We start from the raw sequence: 15,888 nt of genomic DNA on the forward strand, positions 1-15,888 counted from the left end.
CTTTACCTGTATATCTGTCTATTTTAAATAAATCAGAAGTATCAGGATTTAAAATGAGAGTAAACTTAACGAATTGATCAATATCCTCGTCTTTAGTCTGAATAGGAGAGTTGCCTTTCATCTGAAAAAGATATGAATATGAATTATCCCATGGTAACTTTAAAACATTGTGAAGAATTTTAAATAGTAAATATATACACAAGTGATTTTGAATTATCTTACAGGGAATTAATCTATTCAGATGTTGTAGAAAATTTGTAGGATTCAATAACATTTTTAGGACAAGAGAAGTTGTAAAATAGGAGTTATTTCATGGTTAGGAGGATTTCGGGTGGAATCAGTTTGACAAATGTATATGATTTTTCTAATTAAACCCAAAGATTGGCCTTGCGAACCCTTTCCCCCCTTCCAAAGAAATAAACCAAACAAAAAACCCATAACATATGCATATAATGAAGAAAGGACATTTCATCTAAGCTGAGGCATCCGATTATGATGCCTCCTAAATGAAAACTAACCCCAGCAAGAAACATGAGAATTGTGAAGAAAAACAAAAGCTTCAAAAATAACACTTCTGAATCCTTTACTACTGCTGTGTCCCCCTCCCCGTCCTCGGTAATCATACATTTGGTTGGCCATTTGTAGCAGGGTGGTGTTTTGAAAATTGTACATCCCTTTTTATATTATGTTTACATTCCGTGATAATTTAGATAAATACGTACCAAAGGTTGAATACATTCCACTGGGTTTTTCCAATAATATGCTAAGCTAAGTCATATTGTTATTGTTTTTTTTTTCATCAGGTAAACAAAAACCGGGTAACACATTCAAATAATCTATATTGACACTCCGCAAGTCAGCTATTATCAACTCAGTCTCATATCCAGTTTTCCTACAGTTTTTAAATACTACAACTGGACAGTTGTCAGCCGTTCATAGGCCATTGGTCAAGGGCACAAAATTAAAAGAATTAAAAAAACACACAATACGTCATGTTGGCCTCGGTTAATATGACGGATTGGACTAGTTAGCCAATAAAGGTATAATTGCGTAAGGTTTTTAATATTGGTTGAGTTATTGGACCTGGGCTAAAATATTGGTCTTTGGCTACGCCTCAGTCCAGTTTGTCTCACCTTGGACCAATACCAAATCTGTCAAATGTGCAGTGTGTGTTTGAGATACAACTTTAAAAAAACATTTTTACTATCTCTTAAGAGTTCAGATGTTAACCATATTTAATATAGTTTCCTTCAATTAACATCTAAGTAGATATCTGTTTGCAATTATAAACAACCGATTAATAAATACATTTGCATACGGAAACACTAGTATTATTTGCTGCCTAGTGAGACTGAAACTTCTGTTGTACAAATGTGTTTGATGTAAAAATGATTACATAACAAGAAGCTCCCAGAGCCTGAATCGCCCACCTGGTTCAATTTTGTCTTTCAAGCGCAATAAATTTAACAAGGAGTTATCCAACAATTTTGACTTAAGAAGACTTTGGTAGGACTTATCATAAGGATCATACTTCAGGAATTGAAATATTTTTTCTATCTTTATAGTTTTCAAGATAATAGCTGAAAACGGTAAAAAACGTCATTTTTTCATCTTTCAAGGGCAAAAAGTCTTACAAGGAGTCGCCTGACAACTTTGATCCCTAAAGACTTCTGAAGGCCTTATAATAAGGATCATTTCAACAATTGAAAGAAGAAAAAAATAACATTAAAAATAGAAAACAAACGTCGAAAAAGGGCAATAACTCAAACATGCCTTAACAGATGAAATGAAAATTTGACCACAAACCGATCTCATCATGCTGAACACTTTAACCGACGCCAGAACTTGGCTAAACTTAGCGGATTTGGAGATATTTGCGAAAAACTATTGTCTGACCCGTATGTTCTATTTTAGTAACGGCGACCGTGTTTTTCCCTACATCATTTCTACGCACGCAGGATACCCCAAGAAACATTCATAACAAGTTTGGTTCAAATTGGTCATGTAGTGACAGAGGAGAAGAGTTTTGTGTCCAGGTGAGCTAAAAAGTGTTGTGATATGCAAGAGTAATCAAAGGAACCACGATTCTAGCGGAAATTAAGATAATGCAATCCAGTAATAAATACTAGACAGAGAAAACAGACACACACACCAAAGAACACGAAATAACCAAAATAACACATGCAGAGAAAATACTGAGTTATTCCGACGCCACTAAAGACTAAGAGGATAGAAGTGGTGCATCGGATAATAAAAAAATATGAAAAAGAGTAAAGCTTATGCTTTGCTTTAGCTGGATCTTGAAAAAAAAAGGTGTCTGTAGAAACAATACAATATAGTAGTTTGTATTGAAATATTCTCGCATAACTGAGAATAATATGTTTTGTTTTGCAAAATAAAGTATTTTTGCCAGTCTATAGTTATTCATTCTAACAGTTCTTCCCGCGTCAACTATATCAGATGACCATACATGTTACTTAAAAGTAGCTGTATATTTTTTTAACTTGTAGAAGCTGTTCAAGAAATGTGTCAGTTAATGAACCATTCATAGCACCCACAATGTGCCCTTTAACAAAAATCTCAATTCGAATGAGAATCTGTGATAGGTAAAGTAACTCAAAAGATTATGAGCGAACTTAAGTTTTTGAACTCTTGCAAATCAATTGCTTATACAAGAGTTGAATAGAAATTGCTATTTTGCTGCTCTACTCTGATTCTGCTTCAGAGAATAATATGACATGTGACAGCGTATTGCACGTATGTGAACTTGATTTCTCTCTTGTATTAATGTTTCACCAAGAGAAAATTCGAGCATTTATTGTTACCTATGATGCATTAAATTGCAAGGATATAATTAACTGGTATTTCTGTAAGTCCTTTTTAGATCCTGGTAACACGTTTTTTCTAGTCAGTTTCTTTTAATTATATTATTTTGGTAAACATTCTGATCTTGGTTCCCTTGATTACTTTTTATATGTTATAATCCAAAAAGCTTTGGGCTTCTTCAATTAATTTCAATATCGTCTAATTTATCCTATTAACCCTAATTCAATAGATATTTCTATAAAAATAGAATTACTTCAATATATTAAGTGCTTTATTTACCCTTATTGCTGTATCAACTTGTCCTTCTTCTATTTCAGCTTCATATGGTGCATTGACAAATTCTGGAGGTTTGTCATTAACATCTTCTATTTTTATTTTCAATACTCCTACAACCTTAAATATTTTGAAGATTATTTTTAACATATCCTTAATAGAGTTGAGTTTTTGGATAAAATTACTGACACATAACTAAACAGATAAAACATGTTCTTTGCATATAGAAAACATTCCCAGTGGTAAAAAAATAAACAGAGTTAAACTTTGTCTTCTTTAATGTGTAAGTGCAAAAATTGGAACTTCACAAGACTGATAGAATAATAAATTATCTAAATATATCAGTTCTAAGAAAGCTGAGCAAATATCAAACAATACTGGAATGACGTACATATTAGGCTTATTATATTCCAAATATTTATCAACTATTAAGTATATGATTTAGAATTGAAGGGATATTATCGTGATGACGAACCTTTAATAAAAAATACATCCTTTAAAAATTGCTTTGTGTGTCAATATGTACAAAATACGAATGGTGTGTATGTCCTCAAGCACTATGTAGTGCTATCATAAAGGCTGCATAACTTACCACAAGGGAACAAGATTGGCTTTTTTCGTTTGCCAAGATAGTGAACGTAAATTCTTTTTCTTTTGAATTTTCTCTATCAAACTGTTTGATATTTCTGACAACGCCCTAAAAAAGAAGACAATGAATGCATTCATGAGTTAAGTGTTACACATCTAAGGGTCAGATTCATGTCCGGTTCCACAAAAGTGTCCCGATTTCAGGGTCAGGTCCGATCATGTTGTGACGTCAATTCATGTCTTGGAAATTGCAAAATAAGTACATCCTACTATCATAAACGTGTCAAGTTTAATCTCACATACCTGTCCGATTTACAAATAACTACTATCTAACCAAATCGTTTATATTTATTTTGAGCGTAGAGAGACGATATTTCCAAAATATGCGTGTATGGCCAGGACAATGTATGATTCATATTCTTGTAACATGTTCTAAGGACATAAATCAACAAACCTCAAACATACAAACACAATTTTAAATTGTTAAAACCGATACCTTTGTCTATTATTCGCAAATAGTTAACAAAAAAAGGAAATAATTACAATTTGATAAAGTTGTCTCTGAGTATTTAAATTCGACACTAAACCAAAGTTGTATGCGCAATAAAGGGGCGTCTTGATTGAAAACATCATTGAAGTATGTATTAATAAGTGATTTCCTCGCAAAATCGTGAATGCTTAAGTCATTATTAGAAATAAAGAGCCAGGAACGCATCTCGGGACTGTTTTGTAGCTGATATGTTTTTTAATAGAAGTTATCGATATAATGCAAAGACAACAGATGAACCGTTGATCCGTTACTATAACATAGTCACCAAACAAAAAACAAAACAAAACAAACAAAACAAAACAAAAACCAAAAATAGAACACAATCACGATATACCGATCTGGTCGGATATAATCTCTGTCTCTTAAAGACTAATTCTCACATCCGAGAAGTAAATGAAAGAAAAAAAACATGTCCCAACAGTGCGACACCGCTAATTTTGCGCCACCACCTGAAACATTAGATTTACTTGTCTGTTTCAATATATTACGACAATGTAGTTCGTGGTTTATGAGTTTGGACATGTTTGTGGAACCGGACACGGTTGTGAGTCCAACACATATTCAAAACTACCCAAGTAATATGTTAGGGCTTTCTTCTATTTTCCCATAAAAACAAAGATCGTTTCGTAAAAAGAAACACTATGATTTCCCCTTTATCGAATTATATATTAAAAGAATTGCATGTTTCCTTTTGTACTCATGAAGGAAAATCTAAAATCTCAAAATACCGCCTTCAAGAAAATCATTACAAATGTTTCTGTTGCATGAAGTTAAAATATAAAATAGAATAGATCGAACAAACAAGGCAAAACATGTATTTGAAATCTTGTCATTTTATATAGTGAATATTTTTTTAGATATTGTGTGTTCTGTTTTTCTTATCATATAAGAGGCCGTCCATATAAAAATCATGCAGATCCTAAGATATGAGTGACACAGGGTAAATTATATCCACCCCACTGAATTATCTGCTCTAATGAAACGTATATCTAAGATGTATATCAAATAGAACGAGGTTTTTTAACATAACATAACATGTTGTTCCATAACAAGGCAACACAATTTTGATCTAAGGAGTTATCTCCTTTATCGTTGGAAATTTCAATGCTTTCTATGTATCTTATTTCTCTTTTATCGTTGAAGTAAATCAAAAACTAATATTCAACTTTGAGAAAGGATGCCTTTGAGATATAAAATAGGTGAACAAATTTAAAACAAAATCTGTCATGTGTCACTTACTGCCTGGTTTTTTGCCTGGACACTCTCTTTAATGTTAAGCTTTGTAAAAAAAATAATTGTCAAACTTACCGTTGTTTCATTCAAATGAAAACTAGAAGAAGCATCACTTTGAAAAAACCTAAAATTTTCGTGGTTTTCGGCAGAGACATTTGATACATAACTATAATTCGTATTCTCAAACAAGCTTCCAAAAAATGTCTTTCCGAGAGTATCGTTTTTCAATTTTGATTTGATATGTATTATGGTTTGATTTTTAAATTTTCCGTCTTCGACAGTCACAACAGCCTCATAATCAGAGTCCTGTATACTAGTCTTAATGGTGATAATGCCGTATTTGTCAATAGCTAAGATATCATTCGGGGAGATGCTGAAATGCAGAATCGAATCAGAATCAAGATCGTCAGCTTCTACTGCTCCAACTACGACTCCACCAAACGCTGCCTGAGTTGTAGTAAAGTTGTATGGTGCTCTCACAAAATAAGGTGGGTGATTGTTAACGTCAATGACTTTGAATATGATCGAAATGTTGAAAGTAGTTTCATTTAACCCCACAACGATTTGTTCTTTTATCTCTTGTTCTTGACCATAATTCAGTTCAACAGATCCTAGCATCAAACAAGAATCGTTTACAATCAGAAGGCCGGAATGAATTACTTCAAAGGAAGAGAAAACAGATTTAAAATGGCCTATTATTGTATTCGGTGGACTATCTTCACGAAGAGGTGTTCCAAAAAAATGTTTTCTTAAATATGTTGCTCTAACTGCACCTACTATATACCATATCCAATTTAGTCTATGGTATATAGTATTATATTCAGAATATACTATCATGGAGGCATTAACATAATTGTCCAGATTTATATCTGTCATTGTTTGAATAATACCAAACTCGCCTGCGTATAACAGTTCGCTGTCTAAAAATAGACGGGAATCGCTATAATCCTTTATTTGTCCAACAATTGTATTTTTCGAAGTGCCGTCTAATATAAATATGTCTTTAAACATAATGAATTTAATATTGTAAATAGTAATTGCATAGAAGTCTTGTATGACAACATTTTCGAAGGTTGCACTTACACTAAGAATTATGTCACAAATCCTTTTACTTAAGGGTACCCGGTTTTTTAATTGAAGTCCTTGCGAAAATCCAGTGTTGTGTAGGTGAGCACTGAGATCAGTAGAACATTTTCCAGCGAGATTAAACGATGCATTTGTTGCTGTAATGCTGTGTCTAGTAAGTTGGGTAAACTCTGAAAACAAATGTTAGGAAAAACAAATTTTCAAAAAACTTTATTGTACAGTAGGGAACAACACGCGCCTGCAAAATTGACCCTAATTATGTATACAATGAATTGTTTGTATTGGAGGTCTAGATTTCAATGCATCACACAGGAGTTAACAACCTCTTAATGTCTTTAAGTACTTTTATTTGTTGTAGGTCAAACTTTACTTTATTGCCATAAAATTGCAGTAAAAAATCATTCGTTTTTAAGTATACTATTAAAGAATAGAAACCACAAAGGTAAAGTTTGTCAATATTATTTTTTCAATTCACAAACACTGCTTTTCTAATAGTTTTATTTTCAGACATAAAAACCAAAAGGCATCTTTTAATACATATTTAAAAATGTTCCTGAATGGATACGACAAACATCTGGAAGGTTACTTTTCCGTCAAGTTCACAGAGCTCGTCCTACACCTTTAAGGGGGTTAATTTTTTTTTGTGTGTGTGTTAATCTTGGGCTACTACAACAGGTAAACCCATTGTCATCTAACGAAGTGTAAAAAACAAACCAACCTAGAGTTGGATTACACTATTATTCCAAAATGAATGCGAACATAATGTAGGACTGCTACGTGGTGGAACTACGAAAGAATAACAGTATTAAGCCAGGTGACAGGATTGAATCTGTTTTTGCGTTCGTTATGTGTTCAATTTTGTACAATAGTTGTTAATCATGAACAAGTATACCACAAACAAACACATATAACCAAATGATTGTAGAGCTGGATGAAAACGATTACATGATAATTATGTTTAAGGATAGTCTCTTTCTCATCTTGCTTCATAATTACTTGGTTATATGTGTTTTTGATAATGGTACCATCTTCCTTGTTCAGCTTCAGAATCGATCTCGTAACTAAACTTGAACTTTGCGAAATGTTGTTTATTGAAGATCGAGTGTCTAATTATTGTTATGCTGAAGAAGTCTATCGGTTATCCCAGGCGCGGATCCAAGGACTGGCGTACCAGCCGTACGCCCTCCCCCCCCCCCCCCCCCCCCATCGGTTAGAAAAAAAAATCACCACAAGTTTCACTCAATATGTTTGCCTAGCTTTGGACGGCATTTAATTCAATTAACGCTCCCCCTAAACTCAAATCCTGGATCCGCCCCTTTATCCAATATATTCATTGTAGATTTTTGTCATTATTTGGAGATGTTGCACATATTTATAATATATTTTGGTCAGAAAATCCCCAGAAGATTTTTGAACTGTCAAATTTGCAAAGCGAATTTTTGTGCGACTCGAACTTAAACTGCCATGACATCTATGGTAACACCGCCTGCACTTAGTCCAATGCTCCTTATTATTCGGTCAACAGGGCTATATAAAATTTAGCTTTCCCTACCATGTGATTTCTAGATTAAACATACGAGGAAGAAATTCTAGCTATGTTGTCATAGATGTAAAATCAGAGGGAGCGCCAAAACTTGTGTGTCAAATTTGCAGCCTTGCTCCGATACTACAGTTTGGGCCATTAGAATTGTTTTATATCCTTGCAACAACATTTGACGCTTATCCTTGTCTCACAAACCACACATATGATGAGTATTGTACTTGCAGTAAGATAGTAGAATTTTCAACATCACATTGTTCAATTCAATATGACGCGTACGTCATCCGAATTTCCGAAAATGAATGGAACATGTTATAGGATTCTATTTAGTTACTCGCGTAAATATATATCCAATGCACGTTTTTCTTGTCTCAATATTTAGCAATAATTTTTAGCTAATCTTTTCAGATGTTATTAATTATATAATACGCACAACTGTGTGTATCATTGTAGGACAGTGACATGTACTCAACCTGCATCATTACTCGATGTGTTATATTGCTACTGTCTTATTAGAGATTCCCACAAAGGTACCGATAGGGATCGTCTGTTTTGTTATCTAAAATGACTACAATTCCTGTAGAAATAACACTCAAACTAAGGTTTAACTCATTTCTATTTCATTGAAATTATAATCAAAATAAATGTAATGCCTTTACAACCTTGGCCTTTTATTTATGACACTGGAAATCGAGTTAAAATTTCTTACGTACCTTTCTTTCGTTCGGTTATGAAGAAATACATATCGCTGGTATTATGACAGAGGAAGAAACTTTTTAAAAAAAATTAATTGTCGCCATTATGTCTTCAGCATTATTTACTTTTCTTATAGTTCTTTTAACATTTCCTCTATCTCATTATATAATCAGAATAAGAAAAATAAAGTTAATGTATTTTAAATGTTTAAAAGTTTTTTTTTTCTTTGTAAAATATTTGCATAAGCTACACATCATTTAAACATTTAAGACAGATTAAAAAGTATTGAATAATATTTGCTATAGATACAGTTATCGATTTAATCGATTTTATATTAATGACCATATCTAAATTTAAGATATAGATTTCTTCGTTGCTGTGACTTGTCTCTAAATTCACAAACATTTTTTAGTCATTCTCGCTCAGGATGTAATACGCAATTTAAAACGTTAATAACTTGGGTTTCTCGTGAAATTTTGTAGATATGAATAACTATGTTGAGTAGACTCGGTGAATGACAACTTCGGTACTAAATTATTACACGACGGAAGAGTATCGCTCGAGACAAAGTCACCATGTGAGTATGGTGATCAAAATTTTATGCAGATAAAATTATTCTTTCCAATTTTTGGGGAATGGGCGTTTGCCCGGCACGCCCATTCGTTGAATCGCGCCTGAATACAATAACTCACACGTGGTGTGTTTAGACTCAATAATCTGCATGGATATGTATATTCAGATATATGTATGATAGTCATACATTTATTTTACACTTAAGTACTGGTATTGAAAGGGAGATTAGCGTGTCAAAATTACGTGCATATTTGATTTAGTTACTTTAATGCAGACACTTTGCATTCGGAAATATCTATTTAGACTAATAAATATGTATATGTGGGACTTATAGGAAAGTAGCAACTGTAAATGAAACTTATATGAAAAGAGAAAATAATGTGAAAAAAGCGTTGTCAAATCAAATGACATAACATAAAATAGTTTTTGCTTTTGAAAACGTCATTGGACATTTATTTTATTTTAGGAAGATCGAGTTCGTTTATTAGACGTATTTTAAATTATAATTTGTGTTCATGCAGGAACAATATCAATACCATAATTCAATTCCAATCTTATTGTTGAAATTTTTACTTTAAACACACATTGATTTAAATACAATATTTCAAGTCTCGAGATTTGATGTGGAGCGATTGCCTTGTCATTGAACGTTTAAAAAGTGACACAAGCTAGTTGACTTAAAGATGCATTGGTTATTCTGCACGTAGTCATTGAAAATGACAAAATACCAAATGCTTCATAAATATGTGCTTTCTTCCATATTTTAACATAAACTACAATTTTTTTTGTTCAAAATATGACACTTACTAGTTTCCATAACTTTAAAGTTTTAAATTTTTTTTGCATATAATGCGCATTAAAGCCTGAATGCATTCAAACGACATTCGGTTTGATAATTCGACTAATTTTAGACTACAACTAAATAGCTGGGACTTAAAATGTGCATTTTACAATAACTATCGCAGTTGTGGAACCTGAAGGGGTTCGGAAAACTCTTTTTATTGGAAAAGCCCTCCTTTTGTAATCTCTGGACCCGCCTTCGCTGTAGCATTTATCTGCTTATCCGAAGTACTGCACAGAAACGGAGATTCCAAATGTTGTGTTAATATCGTTGATCTCCAATAAAGATATGAACTTTTAATTAGATATGAATGGTTCCACGATTTTCATCTGCACTAATTATAAATAAATTCTCCCGTCCTTCACGGTCTGTCGTCTTAGGTACTGTTAGTTAGGGTGACGTTCGTTTACGGCGAGTTCCGTCAAATTATTGGAAATCTCTAATGTGATATAAGTAGTTATACTTACACATAAGGTATAAGCATATGCGATGTTTATGTTTCGATATATATATAACATGCTCGGCCTCTTTGTATGTGTGTGTGTTTGTGTGTGTGGCAAAGTTATGTCCACTTATGCTTATTCCTGGATGGCAGAACTTACACGAATGACTTCTCCAGATTTTATGCAAATTGTAGGTGACTTAATATCAATAGCTGATTTGCGTATTGATTATTTTATTTCAGATGTTTCAAATAAGTCTAACATTTTAACTTGAAATTTGTTATTCCTTCTTATTGTTAATGTGTTATTTGCTTGTTGATACAAGTGAACGAAATGCTTCCTTATAAATGTAATTGCTTTTGTATTAAAACCATAACAATAGCCTCTGTCTATTTTTAAATCTGTATCTGTATGTTGCCCCTATTATATTATAGTTTATTTAGTGATTGCTAGGGTGGGGAACAAAATATAAGATAATTATACTCAATCTAATGGGTAATGAAAGAATTGCCAATGATAATTAAAAAAAAACAACACAAATATTGTAATCGAACCTAAAATAACTTCCTTCGATTCGTGATAAGACCATTAGAGATCAAGATAGTAAGTAGGTTTTAAATTACACTGTTTGAATAAAGCAACATAAATCTGATGCCATAAATCATTTACTTCTTAATAATAATGAAGCATGTCAATGATAAAAAAAAAAACACACTTACCAATAAATGTCGAAAACTCAAAATCCATAGTAGTCACTGAACTAGTCTTTGATATAAATAAACCATCTGGTACTGAAAAAGTTAATTAAATTGACAAAAAACTAAAAAACATGTGCCCAATATACCCTATCCCTAATGGAATAAAGATGGAACTGAATGAATATTTAACTTATGATAATGATATAAATTAAACAGAATTTTCGTTTAAAATTTTAAAGCTTTACTATGCATTTTTTTAATGAAAAGCTCAATAAAACATAAACCTAGCAAAAAAGTTTCTTAAATTAAATTCATTCAGGTAAAGATTCATGCCAAATTTCAAATATTTTTTCCGTAGATGGTTGGTGAGACTATTGCACTATAATTAATGAGACAACACAATAAAAAAAACAAGTAATCATTTTTGAAATCTGGAATAAGATGTTACCTAGCTGACAAGCTAATATTAATTTAATGCCATAAAGCCGAAGTCGTACCACATATAGGTTATTCCCATGGGAAAATATTGATAAACCAATCCAATCATACATATATCATGTAAGGTTCATCATTACCTGTCGACAAACATGGGCTCAATTTCCCCACAATTTTTTAGGCTGAAAAACACTAAAAGGCTGGTCAGTTTTATTATTCTATTTTACAAAAACTTAATGGAAATTTCAAATTCCAAGAATGCTATGTCTTACAATTTTTCTAAATACACATGTTTGTATGAAGTCAGAGGGAGATGTCTGTTGAAATTGAGCACATATTTGTCGAAAGGTAATGATTAACATCTTGACAGGATTGCTAACAAAGTTAGAAAGTATTATTTTGAAAAAAGAAACATTTTTTCCTCTAGAATTATAAACGTCGGTTTATATGTTTTTGAAACATCGTCTTGTGGTTAAACATAGAAACCAATTATAATTTTTGCTTAATGAACTTATAAATATTTGTATATTGGCAGACGACAAAAAAATGTGAATATCTACATTTTGACAACGCTTTAATACAAATGAATTTTTGGAAGGTACTAAGAAAATGTAAAATTATTACAGATCTAATTGAGCCAATGTTTTGAAAATTAAGCCTGAGTTTCTTCATAATATTTTGAAAAAAAATGATGATATAGTCAAGATGCAAAGCAAAGACGTGGAATTCCGATTCCTATCTTATATGCTAGTTGTCACCATATGTTATATGTATTAACTGAGTCATAAGGAAAAAAAAGACTACATGTACACAGACACAAGTATTGTAACTGTTTATTGGTGGGGCGAAATTCACCACCACTAGAAAACTAGACTGAGGTGTAACTGAAACTTTTACAATGTAAAAAAAAGCTCGACAAGTATGTCGAATATATTATAAACTTTAAAAAAAATTTCTAGAAGTAAAAAGCAGTTCCAGTTTCTTTGATTATTTAGGGACATGGAGGACTCATTACACCTTTATTCGATATTAATAAAATAAGCTGTGTTGACATAGAAGTGGGAAATAAATGACGAGTTTGAATCCCGCTGAGGAATTTTCAGCTACGCGTCGTTTCTAGACATTAGATGGACCTTTGGGTTTTATTTCATACATGCATAACAATCCTTGCAACATCTAATTTTGATCTTAGCCGCATATGCTATATGATAATTACTAGTAAGTGATGAAGTAGAAGTAAATCGACGGTCGAGTTACCCGTCTCCATTAAAACCTAGTGGTCGGCTTAACTGTGTACTATTGTATAAAATCGTCTTGTACAATTCTATCATATTTTGCCATGTCAAAAACTATAAACAGATACATTATTTGCTTATGTTCACGCTCTAGATTGACTTACGCAGATAACGATTCGAGAAATAAAGGCTAAATTTTAATATTGTGTAGTTGGCAGAGTGATTTAGAATATTGCAGATGGTGTTGAGATAGATGTCGAAGCAGAGAAGGGTTTCATTCCCATTTGGGACAACTAAAGTTGCTTTGCAATTTGTTTTGATAAAATGCTGTTTACCTTTTTTACATAAAGCATTTTTCTGTATGTAGCCATAAGAACATCTGCATTCCCAGATTTTGGTAATATCTGCCATGATACACACACTATTAGGAACAATACATTTACCACTGATGCTATGCTCTCCACATTGATAGTTAAGCCCTACCACTGGTCTTGTTAGATTTATATTTGGACAAGTTGTCACTATCGGCGTAAAAGTAGTTGTGTCAAGCATAGTTGATATTCGATGTGTTTCATCTGATGTTGTCTTCATCATTGTTTCTGTCATTGACGAAGTTGTTGAGGGTGGTGATGTAGGTGAATTTGTCCTTTTGATTTTTGTACTTGAAGGTGAAAATGATGATGGCAAAATAGGCACTTTTGTCGATGACAGAAATGGAAAAGTATTGTCTGTAATTCCTGTCGTGTCTGTCGGTAATGTCAATAATTCAGATTCTGTCGTAGGGTCTTCTGCAGACGTCTGGGTAACTGCATAAATTGAAGCACTTGTTGTATATTCAGTATTACCAACATATACCGATGATGTAGTAACTATCATTTCTGAAGATACAGAATATGTTACAGGAACTGAACTTACATATTCGTAAAGTGATGTTACTTCTAATTCTGTTAACGACGATGACAACAGCAGAATGGAATCTGGATACTCTATTGACGATGTTAAATATCGCGATGGTGTGTTGACCTTTGATGGATAGAAAAATGTAGATTGCAGATCACTTTCCGCTGAGAAAATAGGAGATGAAGAGGGTGCTATTTTCGATGGAGACACAGAATAATCACTTAAATCAGTATAATATTTTGGAGATGAATCAGTCGTTGTTCCTGTAACAATTTCAAAATGATATAACTTATTTTGTCCAAATGTTAAAATCATTCAAATGTTCATATTTTTACTAACCAATATTTATATTTTAACAGATTGCCTTAAAAAGTTCAATACTTTAAATGGTTTCATCCAAATAACGATTTAATTACTTTAGCCACCAAACTTCGAAACAGTACATTGACAGTGTGAATACGAGACTCAATCTGTAAAGCTTCTTTTTGTACACACCGTACGTTAATGTTTAAACATATCATTGTTATTTTCTTTAGATAAGTTTTAATTCAAAATAAGCACAAAGTGTGTATAAAAATACCATTGACTGAAAACAGGTACACAACAATGAGGAAGGACAATTCTCGTAATGTAGCATTCATTTTTGTAACGATCTGTCTTGTTGAAGTCTGCAATTTAAAATATATGCGTTAATAAAAATAAAATGTCATTACACATGTGTCTTCATTTTTATGATAAATGATAATATCTCAAAAGGTGTTGGACAGACCCTACTTAGTAAAAGATCAACGCAAAGAAGCAACAGCCAGCAGGAAGACAATGACAATTAGAGAATCAGAAGTTACATGTAAGTATTGTCTTGATATATCTATGGCAGTGATATATTCCATGACTTCCGATACTCTAACAGAGAACGTAACTTAGACTCAGCAATATTTTTCACTAGTTTTACTGGTCTTTTTAGGTTTTTCAGTTTATGTTCTGTTTGTTTCTGTTTGTTCGGTTTTTATTTTTTGTTGGTTCTAACACTCTGAAATACAAATAAAAATATCTAAAAAAGGAACTACTGATAAAAAGAGGCAATCGGTATAAATATTTGTACGCTTGACATCAATCACACAATAACTGTATCATGTTCACAAATTTAAAGGTTTTTAAACTCCTTTGAATTTTCAATTGGTATATAAATAATGCAATAAATGAATAATCCACTGTATTTCAATGTGGTGACAGTTATCAAACACTTCAATTTTTCTCCATTGCATAATCAATTTTGTATAGCAGAAACCTGGATATGGTACGCAGTAACATTACGTCCTTGACTATACTTCCTGGTCAAAATCAAGTTTTATGCTAAAGAACAGCCTGCCTGCCCAAGTAGGTGTTCAAAATATACTTTACTTTGTATGAACATGATCGACTAAATTATATTTGCATTGAGACCTCGCTGATTACTTCTTAAATTCATATTAACCTATATATACTGCAATGTTTATTTTGTGTGCATTCGGACATGTTTTCAGAACACCTTGTATACGGCAGATGTCATTGCAATTATTCACTGATTTACTGATGATATCTAATTCATTTCCTGCTTGTCTTTTTTTTTGCCTTCGGATTCTATTTGTTTGGTTAGTGTTTTGTTGTAATTCTTTTCTTTTATGTAGTTTTTTTTTATTAATTTGAAAACTTAATATTATTTTAGATGGTTGTCTGATAGTGTCGAAATGTGATAATGAGCTTTTATATATCTTATTTGTGAAGAAAAGTCATTAAACAGGGTATAACTGAGTAATACACTGAGTAATTACGACATTTGATTTACATCTGAAACACAATATGTTAAAAGTGTATATTTTATCATTACTGTTACACACATGATCATCTTTGTGCGTTTTGGTTAATGAACAACAATTACACAATTTATCAATTGATTACACCTGTTTAGTCAACAGGAAAAGTAAAAAAAAA

At 32.2% G+C, this 15,888-nt stretch overlaps 1 protein-coding gene across 2 annotated transcripts in view; it reads right to left on the minus strand.

Annotated features, from left to right (window-relative positions):
• The window catches only part of LOC148612274 (protocadherin Fat 4-like), a 46,808-nt gene that overhangs the window by 30,527 nt on the left and 393 nt on the right, over nucleotides 1-15,888 (minus strand). For both annotated transcript variants that reach the window (XM_088593538.1, XM_088593536.1), the window contains exons 2-8: nucleotides 14,498-14,585; nucleotides 13,353-14,180; nucleotides 11,369-11,440; nucleotides 5,546-6,726; nucleotides 3,692-3,796; nucleotides 3,106-3,219; nucleotides 7-121 (exon numbers count right to left, since the gene is read on the minus strand). In XM_088593538.1, the coding sequence (XP_088449664.1) occupies nucleotides 7-121; nucleotides 3,106-3,219; nucleotides 3,692-3,796; nucleotides 5,546-6,726; nucleotides 11,369-11,440; nucleotides 13,353-14,180; nucleotides 14,498-14,558 (2,476 nt within the window). In that variant the 5' untranslated portion in view covers nucleotides 14,559-14,585. The remainder of the gene's footprint in view (nucleotides 1-6; nucleotides 122-3,105; nucleotides 3,220-3,691; nucleotides 3,797-5,545; nucleotides 6,727-11,368; nucleotides 11,441-13,352; nucleotides 14,181-14,497; nucleotides 14,586-15,888) is intronic.

This window comes from Perna viridis, chromosome 7 (assembly GCF_037379345.1).
Source record: "Perna viridis isolate PV_CMFRI_1.1 ecotype Kerala chromosome 7, ASM3737934v1, whole genome shotgun sequence".
NCBI lineage: Eukaryota > Metazoa > Mollusca > Bivalvia > Mytilida > Mytilidae > Perna > Perna viridis.